Source organism: Mauremys mutica, chromosome 10, assembly GCF_020497125.1.
Source record: "Mauremys mutica isolate MM-2020 ecotype Southern chromosome 10, ASM2049712v1, whole genome shotgun sequence".
Taxonomy (NCBI): domain Eukaryota; kingdom Metazoa; phylum Chordata; order Testudines; family Geoemydidae; genus Mauremys; species Mauremys mutica.
Genome location: NC_059081.1, coordinates 56,545,145 through 56,563,456, shown reverse-complemented (window position 1 = coordinate 56,563,456; position 18,312 = coordinate 56,545,145). Strand labels below are relative to the sequence as shown.

The window sequence follows — 18,312 nt, the reverse complement described above, 5'->3', positions numbered from 1 at the left end:
TCCAGTGATCAGGATGCTTTAGAGGAAGGAGTAAGAAATAGTGGATTATTGTGAAATAACTTGCCCATACGAAAATGTTCATTCTAACTTTATCATAACTAGGAGTCTCATGGCTGTCGTATCCGAGCACCATCAATTAAATCCCATTGCAAACACCTCCTGCAAAACAACAGAAGGTCTTGCTGCACTTGGTGTGCATGTATGAAATCAGCACTGCATGGTTGGGTTGACTCTATGCATTACACCAGGGCTGCTGAGTACTTTGAAACTTATGGCACTGCATACTTTCCACCTTGCTTACTTCATCAATGGTGATTATTTTTTTCCCCTTAAGAAGCACTAAACACCCTAAATGAATATCCACCCCAGAACTCTGAATCTGACACATGCCCTTCTTGGCTGAGGAAAAAAAGTCCATGAGCAACTGGTTCACTTAACCACTGAAATAGCCAACACTTAATTCAGGGAAGGAACTTTGTCTTCCTGATTCAAACATACACTAATGAGACTGACACTGAAGAAATCTTCCCTCTTAATAGCTCAGTTCTGACCAACTATTGCTCAGTATAAAATCTTTTGTTACCTAGCAAACTCACAGAGAAGCTAGCCACAGGCTGACCACAAACTCTTCTAATTGAAGCTAATATACTAGACCAGGCATAATCTGGATTCAGGCCAGGACATGGTATGGAAACAGCTTTAGTGCCACTGATGGCACTGCTCTCAATGGGGCAAACATCCATTCTCCTCCTCCTTGACCTCTCTGCAAAATTTGACACTGTTGACCATAAGATACTGCTGTCTTTCCCGAGAGAGGTGGCAGGAGTCCTGGGTAATGTGTTAAAATATTTTCTGGAGGAACACACCCAATGAGTAGTGATGGGAAACTGCACCTCTACCACTAAACCCTTCATCTGTGGAGTCCCACAAAGATCAGTTCTCTCTCCAGTCCTTTTCAACATCTACATGCAGCAGCTAGGTGAAATGGTCAGATAGCACTGTGAATAATGTTACATGCATGGATTCAGGTACCAACAGTATGCAGATGAGACACAGCTCTATCTGTCCTTCACCACATACAATCACACTACGACCACCAGGATGCCCCAATGCTTGGAGGAGATCAGCTCATGGATGAAGAATAGCAGGCTGAAACTGAACCTGAGCAAGGCAGGGGTGTGCTGATAGGCAGAGGAAAGTGTCTCCAACTAAGTCTCCTTGATTGAAGTCATGTGCCCACAATTGGTCAATTCAGTCTGTAGTTTAGGAGCACTCTTGGATTCTTTGCCAACACCAACCTCTCACATAGCAACTTTTCTGAATAACGCTCTGTCATCTCCAGTTGCCTCTTTTCCCTCCTGGTGGATAAAGACCTGGCCTTAATTTCTCACGCCTATGTCACCTCTTGCCTGGACTACAGTAATGTGATATACCTGGGCAGGAAGCCATCAGCCCTTGGGAAACTCCAGCTAGTACAGAATGCTGTAGTGCATCTCCAGTGCAACACAGGCTACTGTGGGAGCATCATACCCACCCTCTGCTCTCTGCACTGGCCTCCCAAAGATTATTAAGTCAAATGTAAGGTCTTGGTCCTTATCACCAGTGTGGTCAATGGCCTGGGCCCAGCATGTCTGAAAGAGCCTCAAATTCTGAGATGAAGACTCTGGTCAGCAGCTCCCTTCCTTAGGCACAAAAGCACTTTCTAGCATAAAGGTAAAGCTGATCTGTGCAGGAGACAGAACGGTTTCATGGATCAGTCTGAGACTGAAACAAAGTCCCCCAGGAACAAAGAATTGTCACAAACCTCTCCGTCTTCCTCACTGATTGCAAGGCACACTTCTTTGATCTTGCCTACTCTAATACAAACACAGAGCATGTATATTTTAAAAAAATCAAACAACCTTACAACAATCAAGTGCACCTGAAACGAAACCTTCCCGAAACAGAACGATATGAAAACACATGCAGTTCACCACAAGTGGAGAGAATGAGAGTGACCCATCTGTGACAGACCTTAGTCACATTGGGTAATGCACTGCTGGAAGGTGCTCAGATACTATGGTGGTGAGGGCAGGATATGTACCAATGTAGAACAGAATTCTGTTTTAGACCAAAGCCTTGGCCCTCCAGAATGAGGGCGTCTCTCACTACTTAACCGTGTTGTGTAATTTTTTTTCTATTCCAGCAGGAGCATCTATTTGTGCCTGAGAGGCTGCCTTTCCCAGTCATTTGTGTGGCCTGCATTAAGCAGAGCACTTTGCACTGCTTCAGGCCCCAAAGGAAATGGCTAGGCACACATGTTACATCACTTATGGAGGCTTAGCTAGGATTTCTGGCGTGTGCTGTAATTCTCTTAGTTGCAGCACATGTCTTGTTGGGGGGAATGGGGATGTAAAAAAAGGATGCACTTTAAAGAAAGGTCTGAGCACAGGACTGTAAAGTGGGGATGTCTTCACAAAGATTTATGGTTGCATGAAGAGAGCAGGTTTGCTTGCTGGTGATGTTTCCATCTGATTTTTCTGCTTTCTGTTTTTACAGTTGTTCAAAGTTGGAAGACTTGCCAGCAGAGCAGTGGAACCATGCCACAGTCCGCAATGCCTTAAAGGAACTGCTTAAAGAGATGAATCAGAGCACATTAGCCAAAGAATGCCCTCTCTCCCAGGTCAGTGCTTTTACCTGTCCTAGAGGAATCTGCTTTATAAAATCCAAAGCCAGTAACTGTTTAGCAAGGTGTTTGCAAGAGAAAATTCCAGAAATGTTTAATCTTTGTTTGTTTTAATTAAAAAGAAGAAATTCCAATCCACTTGGGAAAATTATCTCTTTACAAATAGTGCACCACAATTAAAGAGTAATGTGTTGTTGGAAGGAGATCAGCTGGTTTGTGACCTCAACTTCAAAGGGACCCTGATTTCTTCATATATATCATCTCCAAATTTTGTACTACCACTCAATACCCTGTATTGCAACTAGAGTGACCAGACAGCAAGTGTGAAAAATCGGGATGGGGATGGGGGTAATAGGAGCCTATATAAGAAAAAGACCCCAAAATTGGGACTCTCTCTATAAAATCAGGACATCTTGTCACCCTAATTGCAACAGCCGCTTATCTTCACTGGCAGAAGCCTGCAGCATACATTAGGGACACACACAGTTTTCATCAATCTCTGATTACAAAGAAATGTATATAACTCTCATCAGTGTGGTGCCAGTTTCTAGGAAGATATAACAAAAGTGTGTGTGTGTGTGTTTGTGTGTGTAAATAGAGAGAGAAACTTTATTCAGTATAACTTTGTCACTTGCAGTGAAGACACAACCATAGTTCAGACTCCTAATGAAACTGAGCTCTTGATCAAATTTCTTACATAAAGACTTGTATAAAGTTGGCAAGGTTAGCTGAGCACCCCTCTGTACCACTAAAACAGCCAACATCCAGTGATTCATATTACCTGACAAAAAACTTCATTAGAACAGAAGTAGAGCTGTTAATATAGTGCTTTATATTGTCTTTTAAAAATATGGAAACATATCTTTTATAGTTAACCTCTTCCCCCTTCCCTCCAAACAATAAATGAACAATCCTTAAATGCTAAAAACTCTGTTCATTTGCTAACACCAATCTGAATGTTGTCCTCCTGTTGCTGCCTACCTTCAACTTACAGGTTAGAAACAGCCAAGCAAAACAAACATGAGTATACACATTCCAACATGAAGGTGTTCTGTTGTACAATAGAATGATGTAACCCACACCAGCTTTTGCATTTTATATCTAGTCAGGAGTCTGATTAAAGTAGATAGTAAAAATGATCTTGTGGTTATTAGGTCTTTAGAGTGTCCATATCAAATTTGCTAACTTATAAATTTAAAAAAAAAATTGTTTTTAGCTATGAACACCACAAACTCAACCCTGGATTCATAAATCAAGGATCTTTGATGATGATATGTCATAACTAGTGATAGAAATTCTGTAGGCCAAATTTGGTCCTCCATTAGATGTATGCCACCCCAAAAAGATACAGGTCAGAATTAAGTCCTGCAGCTGGTACTGTCCACAATAGAATCTCTCGCAGCTTCCCATAGTTGCAAAGCTAACAGGAGTAGAAAAGCAGTGTAACCCACATTACTTACTGAAGTGACTCTGAATACAGGAGTGGATGTGTTGAATAAAGTGTTACTTTTACAGAGTAGAACAACACTTTGTGTTTTTGCCTTTATGTATAGAATGGGAACTGCAAAAGGAGAAATCTGATTGGCTAATTAAGGGTTCCAGCATGTAGGTTGGGGCTCTTTGGCAGATGGTAGCAAAACTAGCGTATAAATTTACATTTCAAGAAGTGAAATTAGATGAGATACCTGCAACTCTCAGGTGGAGGAAGACTGGTTTTCAGTCCTGTGTGTCCCAGTGCACCTGACCTGTACCACTGTCCAGTATGACTGAATGGTGAGCCATGTTACGTGGTGGCATTCATTCACTGTTTAGGGATGTTTTCCATCAGTTTCCGTATGGGAATGTGGCAGTTGGCTTACCTCTCTATAAACTCATCCTGACATACATTAACAAGATTACTGATGGCAGAACTGTAGGAGAAATAATCTCTATCCTGGTGATTATGCAGAGAATAAAGGTATAGAGACACGCTTTTGTGGGTTCTCATTCAGCAAAGCATTTGCACACGCTTACCTTTACGCATGTGCTTAAGTGATTTGCTAAATGGCAATGGACTCTGGAGGCTGGACCACAATGAATGCACTTCTTGCGTTAGAGCCACAAAAAGTTGTAACCTCTGTTGTCGTGGCTCCCAAAATGTAAAAGATACAGTGGAAGGTTGCATAGGAGCTGTCTATTGCCATTATCTGAATTTGCCTTGAATACAATTCCTTTTCCCAAATCAGTTTTAAAAAAATACCGCACCAAATGTGAAATGTCATTACAACCCCCTTGTGGTTAATATATTATTGACAGCAGCAAATTACAGAGCTGTCTCCTAGGAGTCAAACTGCGGCGTAAATGCTGCTGTTTATTAATGTGTTCACAGTGCATCGAGTTTCCCTCTGTACAGAAGTGGAAAGGGGCAGCACAGGGAGCTTTCTTTTTTCTCAGTGACTATGCTCCAGCTCTTGTTCTTGGTACATGAGCTCTTCTTGCAGCCCAGATGGAGATTCTGATTGCCACTGATGGGCAATGTAATCTTTCGCTTTGATTTACAATTGTTCTGTTTTTCCTGCTAGGTGTATTATGTATCTGCAGCTTAGCCGCCCTTAGCATAAGGCTGCTGTTCAAGCAAATAAATCCCAGTTAACCAAGGCAGGGCATTGGGGGTGGGGGTGGTGGGAAAGGAAATCCAATTATTTCTTCACTTCCATCTTTGCATTGAGACCTCTGTCTTCCAAGTGTGTTGTGCTAATCATTCCAGTATTGTTCATGTATTTTGCATACTTGTATAAACTTCATTTCCTTGTTGTGGGTTGGTGGTTTTTGTTTTCGTCCCATAGCTTTCGCCTTTTGTTTTAACTTACGACATTATATCTTGTTTATATGAATCCTCTGCTAGTTCTAGGATACGTTATCAGACAGATGCCAGCTTTCTTTCCATGTGGATGTGATGAAATTGTCCACCCACTGGGGGTAGGAAGACTAATTTCTGCCCCATTTTTCTTCCTCAGAACCACCACAGCTATAATCTTAGTAATGCCCATTTATTGTAGAGCTGTGAGAGCTTAAACAAAAACCTGCTGGAAAAATACGCTGTTTAGAGCTGCTTCTTCCAGCTTGAAGTTTCCACTCTGTTATGCCTTCAAAATGCTTCTGTTTCCTCAGGGCACACTTTAGAACAAGCAAGGATTCATAGGGAAGGAGGTGCTGCTGACTGTTATGGTACTAGGTGTAGGTCTCAAAATATGAATTTTAATTAGAAAATTGGAGCTGAGTTTTGGCGATTAGAACATCCATTAAAAAAAAAAATCCCAACCCTTATTTCACAGCTACCTTGAGTCTCCCGTACTGCAGCTTAGTGGCATTCACGTGGAAATGTGAAAGTGAAAGGGAAGAGGATCCTGTGTGTTTAAAGTGAATTCATGCCTCAAAGACTGAAACTAATCTGTACAGTCCAGTCGTCCTTAAGACTGTCTACAGTAAATTCTTCTCAGCCTCCTAAAACCCCCAAAACTCAAGGGGTCAGGAAAATTGGCGTGTTTTGAGGTTCCAACAGAGTAGCAGACTGGGCTGAATAAATGCATAATTGATCTTGAATGGGGTGGCTTTTTTTTAAATTTTATTTTATATAAAAGCACCATAAAAGTGGAGTAAGCCAGAAGTGAGCCTAGCTAGTAGTTTAACAGCTATGGATCACACCCCTTTTCACACATGAGCCTAGAGGGGCCTATGTGCCAGAGTTGGAACCCGTGGTAAATAGCTTGCAATTGCTTTGAGGTCATGCTATCTCCTTAATCTCTTCCACTGTGCAGAAGTGTCATAACAGGTGCCAACATTTCTCTGAACCCTGGCATGACTGTAGGAATAAAAAATGTGATTTCAAGAAAGGATGCTTTGGCTCACACATCTTGTTAAACTTCTTGGGTTTTAGAGTGAATGTGTGTTTATAGATTAGGGATCAGCAACCTTGGGCATGCGGCTCACCAGGGTAAGCACCCTGGTGGGCTGGGCCGGTTTGTTTAACTGCTGCATCTGCAGGTTTGGCTGTGGTTCACCGTTCCAGGCCAATGGGGGCTGCGGGAAGCGGTGTGTGCCGAGGGATGTGCTGACCGCTCTTACCCTGGCGAGCCACATGCCAGTGGTTGCCGATCCCTGGTATAGATCTATGTATATTTATATAAATGTAGATATACACATAATGCAATGATTCAGCTCTGGAAGAGTTTAAAAGTTATCAACAATTATTTACTCTCTAAAATTGAGATAACTACCAGTAACAAAAACTATTTTCCACCATATGGCCAAAAGTGCCCCAAATGTAAAATATTTGTGTGTGTGTCAGGTGCGGCAGAGCAACTCTACCTACTGTCTTCTTCCAGTTGTTTTGTAGCGGTAGTTGCCAGAGGATACCTGCAAAGAGTGGGGATGGTGGTGAAGCACTTTGAATCTTTCAGCTGTACTGTATTTAGTTTAATCCGCTCTGAAGAGCACTGTTAATTTTTCTGTTGAGTGATTTTTCACACAAGAGCTAATCGCACGTTTCTATAAATTATATTAATTTAACTTATTTGCCTAACTGTTGTTCTGCAGCGAGTAGCACGGATGTTCTCCAGTTCTTGGCTGTGTGGTCTTGTTGCAGTTGAAAGCAGATCAGAAGCATCTGAAAAGCATTATTTGGATTATGCATGCTAATCTTACCTTTAGAATCTGGTTCCTAAATCACAGTTCTAATGTGTGTGTCCCCCAACATGTCACTGCCTGCAGTTATGTTTTTAGTATGAAGATTCTGTGACATCACAAGCATAAATTAAAGTGACAAGTCAGTGGGAGCTGGAGACAGGAGTCTTGGTTCACACAGCATCTTTTTTGCATTATTAGTGAACCAGAGTAATCATGTCTGGGGATGTAGAGTGGGAAATACAGTCAATTTTGAGTCCTTCACAGTGACTGCGTTAGGTTTTGAAGGCAGGTTTGGGTGATCCATGTGAGCTTGCATGTCATTGACGATCTCTGGAAAAGAGTTTTCATTGTTTTTTTTAACACACTTTCTGTCTTCCTTTACTTCCAGAGTATGATTTCATCCATTGTAAATAGCACATACTATGCCAATGTATCAGCAACCAAGTGCCAGGAGTTTGGGAGATGGTATAAAAAGTACAAGAAGATTAAAGGTAAATTAACTTCAGTTATTGTTAATTTCCAAGCCAATGAACTGTGTTTGACTGTTTGAAATTTTGTTTTAAGTAAGGGTGATGATAAGCCTTAATAATATTACTGATTTTGTCTGCAAAGAGGGCACAGTTGTAGCACACTGGAAATTAAATCCAATGCCTTATGAACAAGGATGGTGTGAAAGAAAAGATTTTTAAAGAAAACATGCTAGTTACATCACATTTTAGATTGTTATTGCATTGAAAGGATCAACTTGTGTGTAAGAAAACTAAAACATCTTGGGGGGAAAAATCTGCTATAGAAGATCTGGATTGAAAAGTTAAATTGCTAAGTAAAACACCTTCATCGTATTTTATTTATGAAAACTAAAAACCTGTCTTCCTAAGTTAAATATATCCTCGCTTTCTGTTTAAATATGGTTAAGTGTATTGGCATTCCTGCCATGTCACATCATTTGGAATTTAGGTAGCAGCAGTGCATTTGAGACCAAGTTGCTTGGAGGCACTGGGCTAATTTCATCCCAACTATTCCCACTTGTACCAAAATGAAAATGGCCCATTATTTTTATTATATGGAATGGAATTGTGTTAGTTGGTGAAATACTAATGTCTTATACAGGAACGTTATTCTAGGTAGGTTCTTATAATGCCCTCGTTGCCATAATGCCTGAGTGTCTTCCAGCAGCGCGTTAAGTGACGTTACTAACATCTGTCATGTGTAATTTGTTCTTTCTCTTGTCCTTTCCTCAAGGGGAGGATTGTGTGTACAATGCTGTTTTATTTTGGTAGAGTTCTGTTTTAAATACGCATGCTGCTATGTATTTGTGTTAGACAAAGTATGGCTGAAGAAGTGCGCCTTGTATTTGAAGGGGGAGGTGGTGAGGTTTGTGATGGTTCTTTGTTCCGCAGTCTCGGACCGACCCTGAGTACGCTGTCTTCTGCACAGATGAGATTTGCCGTTAATGGTAGAAAGTTCTAGTTTGCCTGAAGAGTGGAGTTGTTGGCTAGAGTCTTCATCTCAGAACTTGAGTCTCTTTTAGATGTGCTGGGTTCAGGCCATTGAGCACCATGAAGATAAGATCTTAGATCTTAAATTTGACTTGATATTCTTTGGGAAGCCAGTGGAGAGAGCAGAGGACTGGTTTGATGTACGTGCTCATGGTAGCTTGCGGTTGCTAAGAAGATGCATTGCAGTGTTTTGTTTTAGTTGGAGTTTCTTAAGGACTGATGGCTTCCTGCCCAGGTATATCATATTATTTTAGTCCAGATGGTGGGTGAGGGCCTCTCGTGGATCAGTAACTGGTTAAAAGATAGGAAGCAAAGGGTAGGAATAAATGGTCAGTTTTCATAACGGAGAGAGGTAAATAATGGGATCCTCCAAGGGTCTGTACTGGAAATTGTGCCGTTCAACATATTCATAAATGATCTGGAAAAGGGGGCGAATAGTGAGGTGACAAAGTTTGCAGACAATGCAGAATTATTCAAGATATTTAAATCCAAAACTGACTGTGAAGAGTTACCAAGGAATCTCACTAAATTGAGTGGGTGACAAAATGGCAGATGAAATTCCGTGCTGATGAATTCAAAGTATTGCATATTGGGGAAAAAATCATCCTCACTATACATACAAAATAATGGAATCTAAATTTGCTGTTACCACACAGGAAAGAGACCTTAGAGTCCATGGATAGTTCTCTAAAAACATCTGCTCAGTGTGCAGCAGCAGTCAAAAAAAACCTAACAATGTTAGGAACCCTTTGGGAAGGGATAGGTAATACGACAGAAAATATCACAATGCCACTATATAAATTCATTGTACGCCCACACGTTGAATACTGCATGCAGTTCTGGTCATCCCAACTCAAAAAAGATCCGTTGGAATTGGAAAAGGTTCAGAGGACAACACAAATGATTGGAGTATGGAACAACTTCTGTTCGAGGAGAGGTCAAAAACAGTGTTCAGTTTAGAAAAGATATGACTAAGGGGGGATATGTCAGAGGTGTGTAAAATCATGAATGGTGTGGAGAAAGTGAATAAGGAAGTGTTATTTACTCCTTCACAAGAACTAGGGATCACCCAATGAAATTAATAGGCAGCAGGTTTAAAACAAACATATATAAGAACTTCTTCACACAATGCACAGTCAATCTGTGGGACTTGTTGCCAGGAATGTTGAAAAGGCCAAAAGTATAACTGGGTTCACAAAAGGTTTAGATAAGTGCATGGAGGATATGTCCAATGTCTATTAGCCAAGATGGTCAGTGACTCAGCTCCATGCTTTGTGTGTCCCTGAACCTCCATCTGCAAGAAGCTGGGAGTGGATGACAGGGGATAGATCACTCGATGGATCATGTTCTCTTCATTCCCTCTGAAGCATTTGGTACTGGTCACTGTTGGAAAACAGGATATGTGGCTTGATGGATCATTAGTCTGACAGCCAATGCATTGGTCATTCTTATGTTCATATTTTGTATAGGAAAGATAAAACTCTATGTCATTACATATTTCTCACACTTAAGTCTGTATCATGTGTTCATTTCACCTACTGGCTGCATGTAGATGTTGAAAAGGGATGGAGAAAGAATTGATCCTTGTGGGACTCAACAAATGAAGGGTCTAGTGGTGGAGGCATAGTTTCCCATCAATATGGTTTGGACATGTCCCTCCAGGAAGGACTTTAACTATTTTAGGACATTTCAGTGGACCTCTGCTATCTCTCGAGACAGCAGTATCTCATAGTCAACAGTGTCAAATGTTGCAGACAGGTCAAAGAAGGTGAGAATGGATGTCTGCTCACCATCCATTTATTGCAGGAGATCATCGGTGGCACTAAAGCTGTTTCTGATCATGGCCTGGCCTGAATCCAGATTTTGGGGACTAGGATATTATTTTAAATTAGATGTTTGTAATTGACCTGTGGCTAGATTCTCTGTGAGCTTTCTTAGAAACCGAACGTTTGACACCGAGCAGTAGTTGGCGTGAACCAATGTATCAAAGAGGGAGGGTTTCTTCAGTGTCGATCTCTGGAAGAGAAGATTCCTTCCCTGAATTGGAATGTGTTGGCTATTTCAGGTATGACTTGCACCAGAAGCTCCAGACTTTTTTTCCCCAGCCATAAGGGCATGTGTCAGATTCACAAATCTTGGATTGGGACTCCATTATGGTGCCCATAATTTCTTGAGAAGTGAATATACCAAATTTACACTTATTCATGAAACTCAAATGTTTAAAGAAGCGTCTGCAGTTTTTTTCTCTTAAAAAGTAGAGCATATAGGATGTGGAAGGCTGCTCATTAATTCATTTAAGGCAAAATATAAACCCATCATAGTAATGTAATAAGGAAGTTTCTTTTAGAATTGAGAATATTTGTATCTTGCATAAGATATCAGGGTAAACACTGAGGGATCTATGTGTCTATTTCCCATTAACTGTAGTGTGGTTACATGTGTGCATGGAGTACGGAAGACACACCTATAAAAATCAGAGCTCAATTGTGTGCAGCCGTTATATTTGCCCTAGCAAGAGCGATTATGTTTTAGGTTAAAAATGTCTGTGAAGGAGATTAAAATAGCTTAATTAAAAGTGTGAATTAAGTATGTAAGAAAATTAAGATACACATCTTCTCATCTTGTAAAATTACATGGGGGTGATCTGCAAATTTTGATTTAGACATTTACTATGTTGTTAATATTTACCATTGTGCAGGATGAATTGAATAGTTCCTTCTCACTCTAAATCACCATCCTGTGACTCAGAAGTGTTTTCTTTTCTCTAAATGACACTTAGTAAAAAGATTTTTTTTTAAGTGCTCTTGGCTGAAACAAATCAAAGGAATCAAACAGCTTCAAGGTCATTTAGTAGATCGCTTTTACTCGCTGTTGCAGGAGAAAAGCTATGGGCTTGCTATTTCATCAGGCTAGGGTGTAATGCCAGCTCCAAAGGCACTGGAAACCCTTAACTGTAGTGGTTCTCAATGTTGCCACTTCAGACTCCCAAGTGTTTCTAGCACACCGCATCTTTCACTTTCTTCCTTTCTTAGAGCATTCAATTCTTCAAGCTCTTTCTTTTTTTTAGTTAGTAAGTGCACAGTTAAATCGTTAAGTGCAGTAAAAGCAGAGTGAGACCTTGATTTCAATCAAGAGGTCAAGGATCCAAACCTGAAGAGTTTGCCAGATAACTGTGTATGTGCACTATTTAAAGAGATTCAACTAGTCGTTGCTGTTTGGAAGAATATGTGTGTGTTAGTAGGAGGAGAAAAGAGAAGGTTAAGGTATGTGTGAAGTAAACACAAGCTGCTGTAAAACAGTTCAAGTGGTGTTGATTCATCAACCAAACGAGTGGGAGGGAAAACAAAGATCCATGACAGGTACAGTTGGGTATGGAGAATAAATAGCTATGTAACTTCATTGCAATAATCTATAGCACTCTCTGAAAGGGAAGATTTCTGCACTTATTAATTTCACATCTCCATTACTTTGTTATGATTTCATTTCTACTTCACAGTTAGTGGTTTGTACAGTAGAACTCATTTCATATGTGAAATTAGTGAGTTTGTAAATATAAATCTCCACACATCCCTTTTAATAAAAAGTAAAAAGTTTTGTTTTTTAAAAAACTGGATATAAGCAACAGTTAGCATTTAGGATCAAGTTTTGCCCTTGGATATCACTGTGAGGCATTGGGACCAGTACACGCACATCCAAGGCCAGATTTGGTTAATAGAATTTAAAACAAAACAAAACAAAAACCAAACAAGCAAAAAAAAAATCACATGCACTGCGGTAAATGCAAAATAGAAGGGGGCTTCTAAATTACTATTGACGTCGCAAACTAAATGCAGTCAATGGTATTTAAATATGTTTCCTATTATCTGCTAATGTCTGTTTTAATAAAACAGTGGGAACTAAATGGTTGCTTCTTAATCAAAACCATGATTTCCTAAACATAAGCTATGTGATTCTGTTACAAATTGCCACATATAGATAGATCTCCTAGGTCAAACTTTTTTCCTTTCTCGTAGAAATAAATAAACAGTAAAATAATTATACACTCTGGAAGATCAAAGTAAATATGACTAAAGCAATGCAGAAATAAAAAAGTCCTTTGGAATAAAAAGAAGAAAAGCATCAGGTTGCAGAGTATATAGTTAATGTTTAAATAAATATACAAAAGTGAACAATCAATAATTTGATATCATTAGCAACAGATGTCAAAACTATATACAAATGGAATTGTATGAAATTTGAAGTAAACATTCTTAGTGTGCATTCTGTTGAGCTTACTGAAAATACGGCTAAATTATTTATGCTTATAATTTTGAACAGTTTTCAGTTAGTTCAGCTCAGAATGTTAATTTTCTCTTGTGTCAAGGCCACAATAGAATAAGGTTCTGGCTTGACTCTCCTACCCCCGTCTACCAGCCCCTTTAAAGTTTGAAGAAATTAACAGTTTACTCAGTAGCACAAGAGTTAGTATACATACTGATAACTGGAATTTACTAGTGTAAGAATGGAGCTTTTTCCATCTTTTGTGCTGTTGGTCTAGCACTCTGTATGTGTGTTTGGGCATGGGTGAATGGAACAGTAGGATGGAAAAGATCAGGAAAAATCTTTCTAACCTGTTTGGTGTATAAGTATGATATATACTGTGTATGTCAGTGGTTCTCAATTAGGGGCCCCCTGGGAGGCTGTGAGCAGGTTTCAGGGGGGCCACCGAGCAGGGCCAGTGTTAGACTCGCTGGGGCACCGGGTAGAAAGCTGATGTCCCACCGCAGGGGCCAAAGCCCGGGGCCCTGAGAACTTCCACCTGGGATTGAAGCTGAAGCCTGAGCAGCTTAGCTTCCTGGGGGCCCCTGTGGCATGGGGTCCGAGACAGTTACACTGCCTGCTACCCCCTGATGCCAGTCCTGGCTTTTATATGCAGAACACTAGTTGTGGTACAGGTGGGCCATGGAGTTTTTATAGCATATTGAGGTGGGGGGGGACGCTCAGAAAGAAAAAGTTTGAGAACCTCTGGTGTATGTAATTGGGGGAAGAGGGTTTATATTAATACAGTTCTAACTTTAAAAGTTGGGAAATTAGAAAGTTAAGGTTCTCAGGGCTAGTCTACACTTACCGTCCGGGTCGACGCGGTGAGTTCGACTTCTCGGAGTTCGAACTATCGCGTCTGATCTAGACGCGATAGTTCGAACTCCGGAAGCGCCGCGGTCGACTCCGGTACTCCACCACTGCAAAAGGCGGTGGCGGAGTCGACCTTGGAGCCGCGGACTTCGATCCCGCGGCGTCTGGACGGGTGAGTAGTTCGAACTAGGGTACTTCGAGTTCAGCTACGCTATTCACGTAGCTGAACTTGCGTACCCTAGTTCGACCCCCGCCCTTAGTGTAGACCTGCCCTCAGTAACTTTCTCTTTGCCACACAGCACATATGTAATAATTTAGATATAACATTTGGCAGTTTAATTACCGATCAAAACTATACACAGGATATGCAAGATGGAGTGAGTTAATGCTGCTACATGCATCTTTTATTTAACTTTTGATGTTAAATTTTCACTTTTTTAAGATTACAGGACTACTTCCTCATTTACACTGAGGCCCTTTGCACTACCCTAAGAGTGGAAAGAGGCCTTGAAGTGGATGTAAAATGACCCCACAAGGCCCTTTGCATTCCCAGAGCAGAAGAAAAGGGCCTCATGTACATGAGAATCAAGCCCACAGTTTTTAAGGAGGACTGCATGTAAATCAGACAGCGATGACCTAGTCTTCGGAGGTACTGAACACAAACATCTCCTATGGAAGTTTATGGAAGCTATGGATGTTCAGACCCTTTGAAATTTAGGATCTGAATAATTAGTTTAATATTTCTTAGCAGAATGTAATATGAATGAAGCCCAGTCTTTGGTCCAAAAGTGATGAGATCTTCTTTCAGTCTTCTCTGTTTGTGTTTCAAAATCCAGCATAAATGTTTTCTTCCAGTCCATATGTAAATAAAACACAAAATTTGTTCAAATGCATTGAAAGGCAAAAGCAATTATCTGCAATGAGTTTAAGCAGAAATAATTGCATTTGCGTTATTTGCTTTGTTTTGTGCATGATTCTACAGCATTTAACACAGACTTACTTGGATTCTCTGTAAAAATTAAAGAATACATACATAAAAAACTGTATGTGTGTGTGTAAAGAGACAACAATATTTCAAAGCAATCAAAAGCATTTCCAAGGAATGAAATTCATAGAAATAGTTCATTGTCCAGTGTCATTTTGGTAATTTTTGCTAATGGTCTTTCAGCTATCTGTTTTTAAAAGGTATATACCCTTCCCAAGGTTAGTTTTATAGGAAAGACAGTCACTCCTTCATTACTGAAGTTTTTTTTTTTGGTTTTTTTTTTTTTTTAGTACTGTGAATATTTTCTCTTTGCTTGAGAATTTGGGCTCAGGCTGGGGGGAGAGAGGGAAGCAACAAATATGATGTGACCTTAAAACAAGCTATAAACATCTTTTGTTGGTCCAGGTAATAAGAACAGGAGTACTTGTGGCACCTTAAAGACTAACAAATTTATTGTAGCATGAGCTTTCGTGAGCTAAAGCTCACTTCTTCGGATGCATAGAAAGGAACACACAGACAGGAGATATTTATACATACAGAGAACATGAAAAGGTGGAAGTATGCATAACAACAGGAAAAGTCTAATCAATTGTTAGACAGAACTCAGTTTCCCATTCAAGGCAGCAACTGCCGAGGGAACACACTGAAAATTCCTATTACTTCCTATGCCTGCGGATGCTCCACCGAAGCCATGGGACCAACGGACCCTCCGCAGGCATGTCTGCGGGAGGTCCACCGGAGTCGCCTGCCGCCCTCCCGCGGCACGCCGCCCCAAGCACACGCTTGGCGCGCTGGGGTCTGGAGCCGGCCCTGATTGAGACTGCTGTATCTTTACAATGGAAAAAGATGGAGTCTTAATTTTTTTGTAAATCAGAGTATAGAATTGACAGAATAGGCAGGATACAGCAACCATTATAGATATCTGAAAATTGTCTACACCTTTTCAAACCCACATTTCTTTTTCTCCTGTCCCTGATGTTATGAGATTTTTTATTTTTAAGGTCTGTGTTGTGTGCGGTTCAATGAGACACAACCTGCCCAATGCATTGGATTCCAGAAGCCCATAAGCAGTGGCCCTTGTGGCTGCTAAGCAGGATGGAGAGAATTAGAACTGGCTGAACTATTTCGAAATTTGAATTTTGATGAAAAAGGCATGTGTGGGAATTTCAACGTTGCAGAATTTTATTCCTATTTTTTGACTGCTCTAGAGAGAATGGGAAGTCCTTACAGCTCCCAGTGTGTTGTCACTGCTAGGTGTCTGCTTAAAAATGTTAGTCTCACTAAGCATGCTCAGAAGTGAGTTGTCAATTTTTTTTTACCTTTTTTGTTTTAAAAACTTTTTATTTTCCAAATTAGCTAAAAGATACTTTCTCATTGTGGAGCAGTCACATGCCAAGACTGGAGTTTTGCTCAGCCATTTTTGAATTATTGGGGAGCAAAGTAAAAAGACTTTCTTCCTCCCCTCCCTGACACTGGTTATCCCAGAGTGTCTTATTTTTTCAGATCCCTTTTGCGCCATTCTGCAGGTTAAATAGGACACACTGCCGTTCGAATCCAGTATTTATACTATGTGCAGTTCCCCCCCTTTAAAATTAAAAAAATTAAAGCTTAAAACTCTTTTGGTCACAAATAATTTAAAAATGGTTAAATGGATTTTTCACACACTTAACAACAAAACAAAGCCCAACTTCCAGTCTCAGGCCAGTTAAGGAAATTTCATCCCCAAAGGAGAATTTTTGAGAAAGTTAGCATCAGGTGAAAATGAGAATGGAAAATACCCATATCTATTGCTGGGACAAAAAGTGCAGCACTGGTGTATCCTGATCATTTGAATTGCAGATTATACAAAATGTATTTCTGTCATTGAATTATATTTATTCAGCACTCCAGTTATCTGATGTTTTTAGAGGTGTCTCTTAATAAATTACATGGGTGAGCCATTCCCCCTGATGATTGCTAGCAATGGGACTCAGAAAGTGATTTCCACCCACAGCACACATTGCACAATTGGTCAGGTATGGTTTGGGAGGTGCATCATCCATGATAGATCACTGCCTAACTATAGGGAAGATGCATAACTACCAGGACAGTTTACCCAGTCATAGGCATTTCTATATGGGACAAGAACAATGGTCCATCTAGATTAACAGTTTCTGTGTTTCTGTAAAATTATTCTGACAACGTTTATTTTTCTTCGTCTTCATTTTTATTCAGGCTGACTGGCATGTAAAGCTCCTCTCTGTATCATATGAACTTACAGTTAGCATATCCTGCCTGTGAACTAGACTGCACATAGTTATAAATACTGGATTCGAACGGCAGTGTGTCCTATTTAACTTGTAGAATGGTGCGAAAGAGAGCTGAAAAAATAAAACACTCTGGGATAACCAGTGGGATTCCTTAGGTTGTACAATTATAGGGTGGAAATTTGGCCTCGTATGTTTAAACAGAATTAAAAGAAACAAAGAGCCTTATCCAATACACTGTGAAATCTATGGGAGACTTTCCATTATTCCAGTTGGATCAAGCCCTTAGTGAGAGAGAGAGGAGGTAGAGTCTCAATGTGCTGATGCAGGTGGAGCTCAGAAATGAATACTATACGAACGCTTGGCTGTGGTGGGTTGGTCAATAACTTTAGTTCACCATGTGCCCAATTCACCTTGGGTGCTAGTTGCACAGAAGCCTGGTGTTAATTCAGATACACAAATAATGAAGTGGGGGTGCATGAGAGAGAGAACTAAACACTAAACACAGTCAAGAACAGACAAACGTGTTCTCTGTTTGGTGTTTCCATTAGCCTAGGACAGAGAGCAACATTACTGCCTCTCCCTGTGCCCCACCCCCCACTATTACATATTTGTTATATAATTGTTGTTGGGTCATTTGCATGTTATGAGAGTGGAGGCAGAGAGAGATTGTAAAAGTTAAAACTTATTATGAAGGCTGGGTCATTCTGGTAATCTGCTTTTCTCCGAGCCTGTCTATCCCAATCCTGCAAGAGCAAGTGGCCGGGCCAGAACGCAGACAGTAAATGAAGGGCTTTGGTAGACACTGAAGATTAGATGTTGAATGAAAATGAGGCTCCTCAAGCTAGTCCCCTGTACTGAAGTGGCTAAGTGGGCGGTGATTAAAAGAAATAAGTAATTACAGTAATTATAGATGAAAAGATATGACGTTACCACTTTAAAGGCACCGCCCATGTTCTGGAATCGTTCTGTTATTTCCAAAGAGTTGGCTTGTAATTATGAAGAGAAAGCAGCTGGGTACCCTCTGGATGTGCCACGGCAGCACTGGCTCCTCTAGACAGAGGGTGGTTCTGTGGCTTAATAGTAGAGTCATGGGTTCAGATCCTGCTTCAGTGTTTGGTGATGCCTAAACCTGCATGA

General features: G+C 40.5%; 1 protein-coding gene across 4 annotated transcripts in view; it reads left to right on the top strand.

Moving 5' to 3' along the window:
- SATB2 (SATB homeobox 2) overlaps positions 1-18,312 on the top strand; it is a 224,773-nt gene that overhangs the window by 133,949 nt on the left and 72,512 nt on the right. For all 4 annotated transcript variants that reach the window (XM_044978501.1, XM_044978504.1, XM_044978499.1 and 1 more), the window contains 2 exons: positions 2,539-2,662; positions 7,719-7,821. In XM_044978501.1, coding sequence (XP_044834436.1) covers positions 2,539-2,662; positions 7,719-7,821 — 227 coding nt within the window. The remainder of the gene's footprint in view (positions 1-2,538; positions 2,663-7,718; positions 7,822-18,312) is intronic.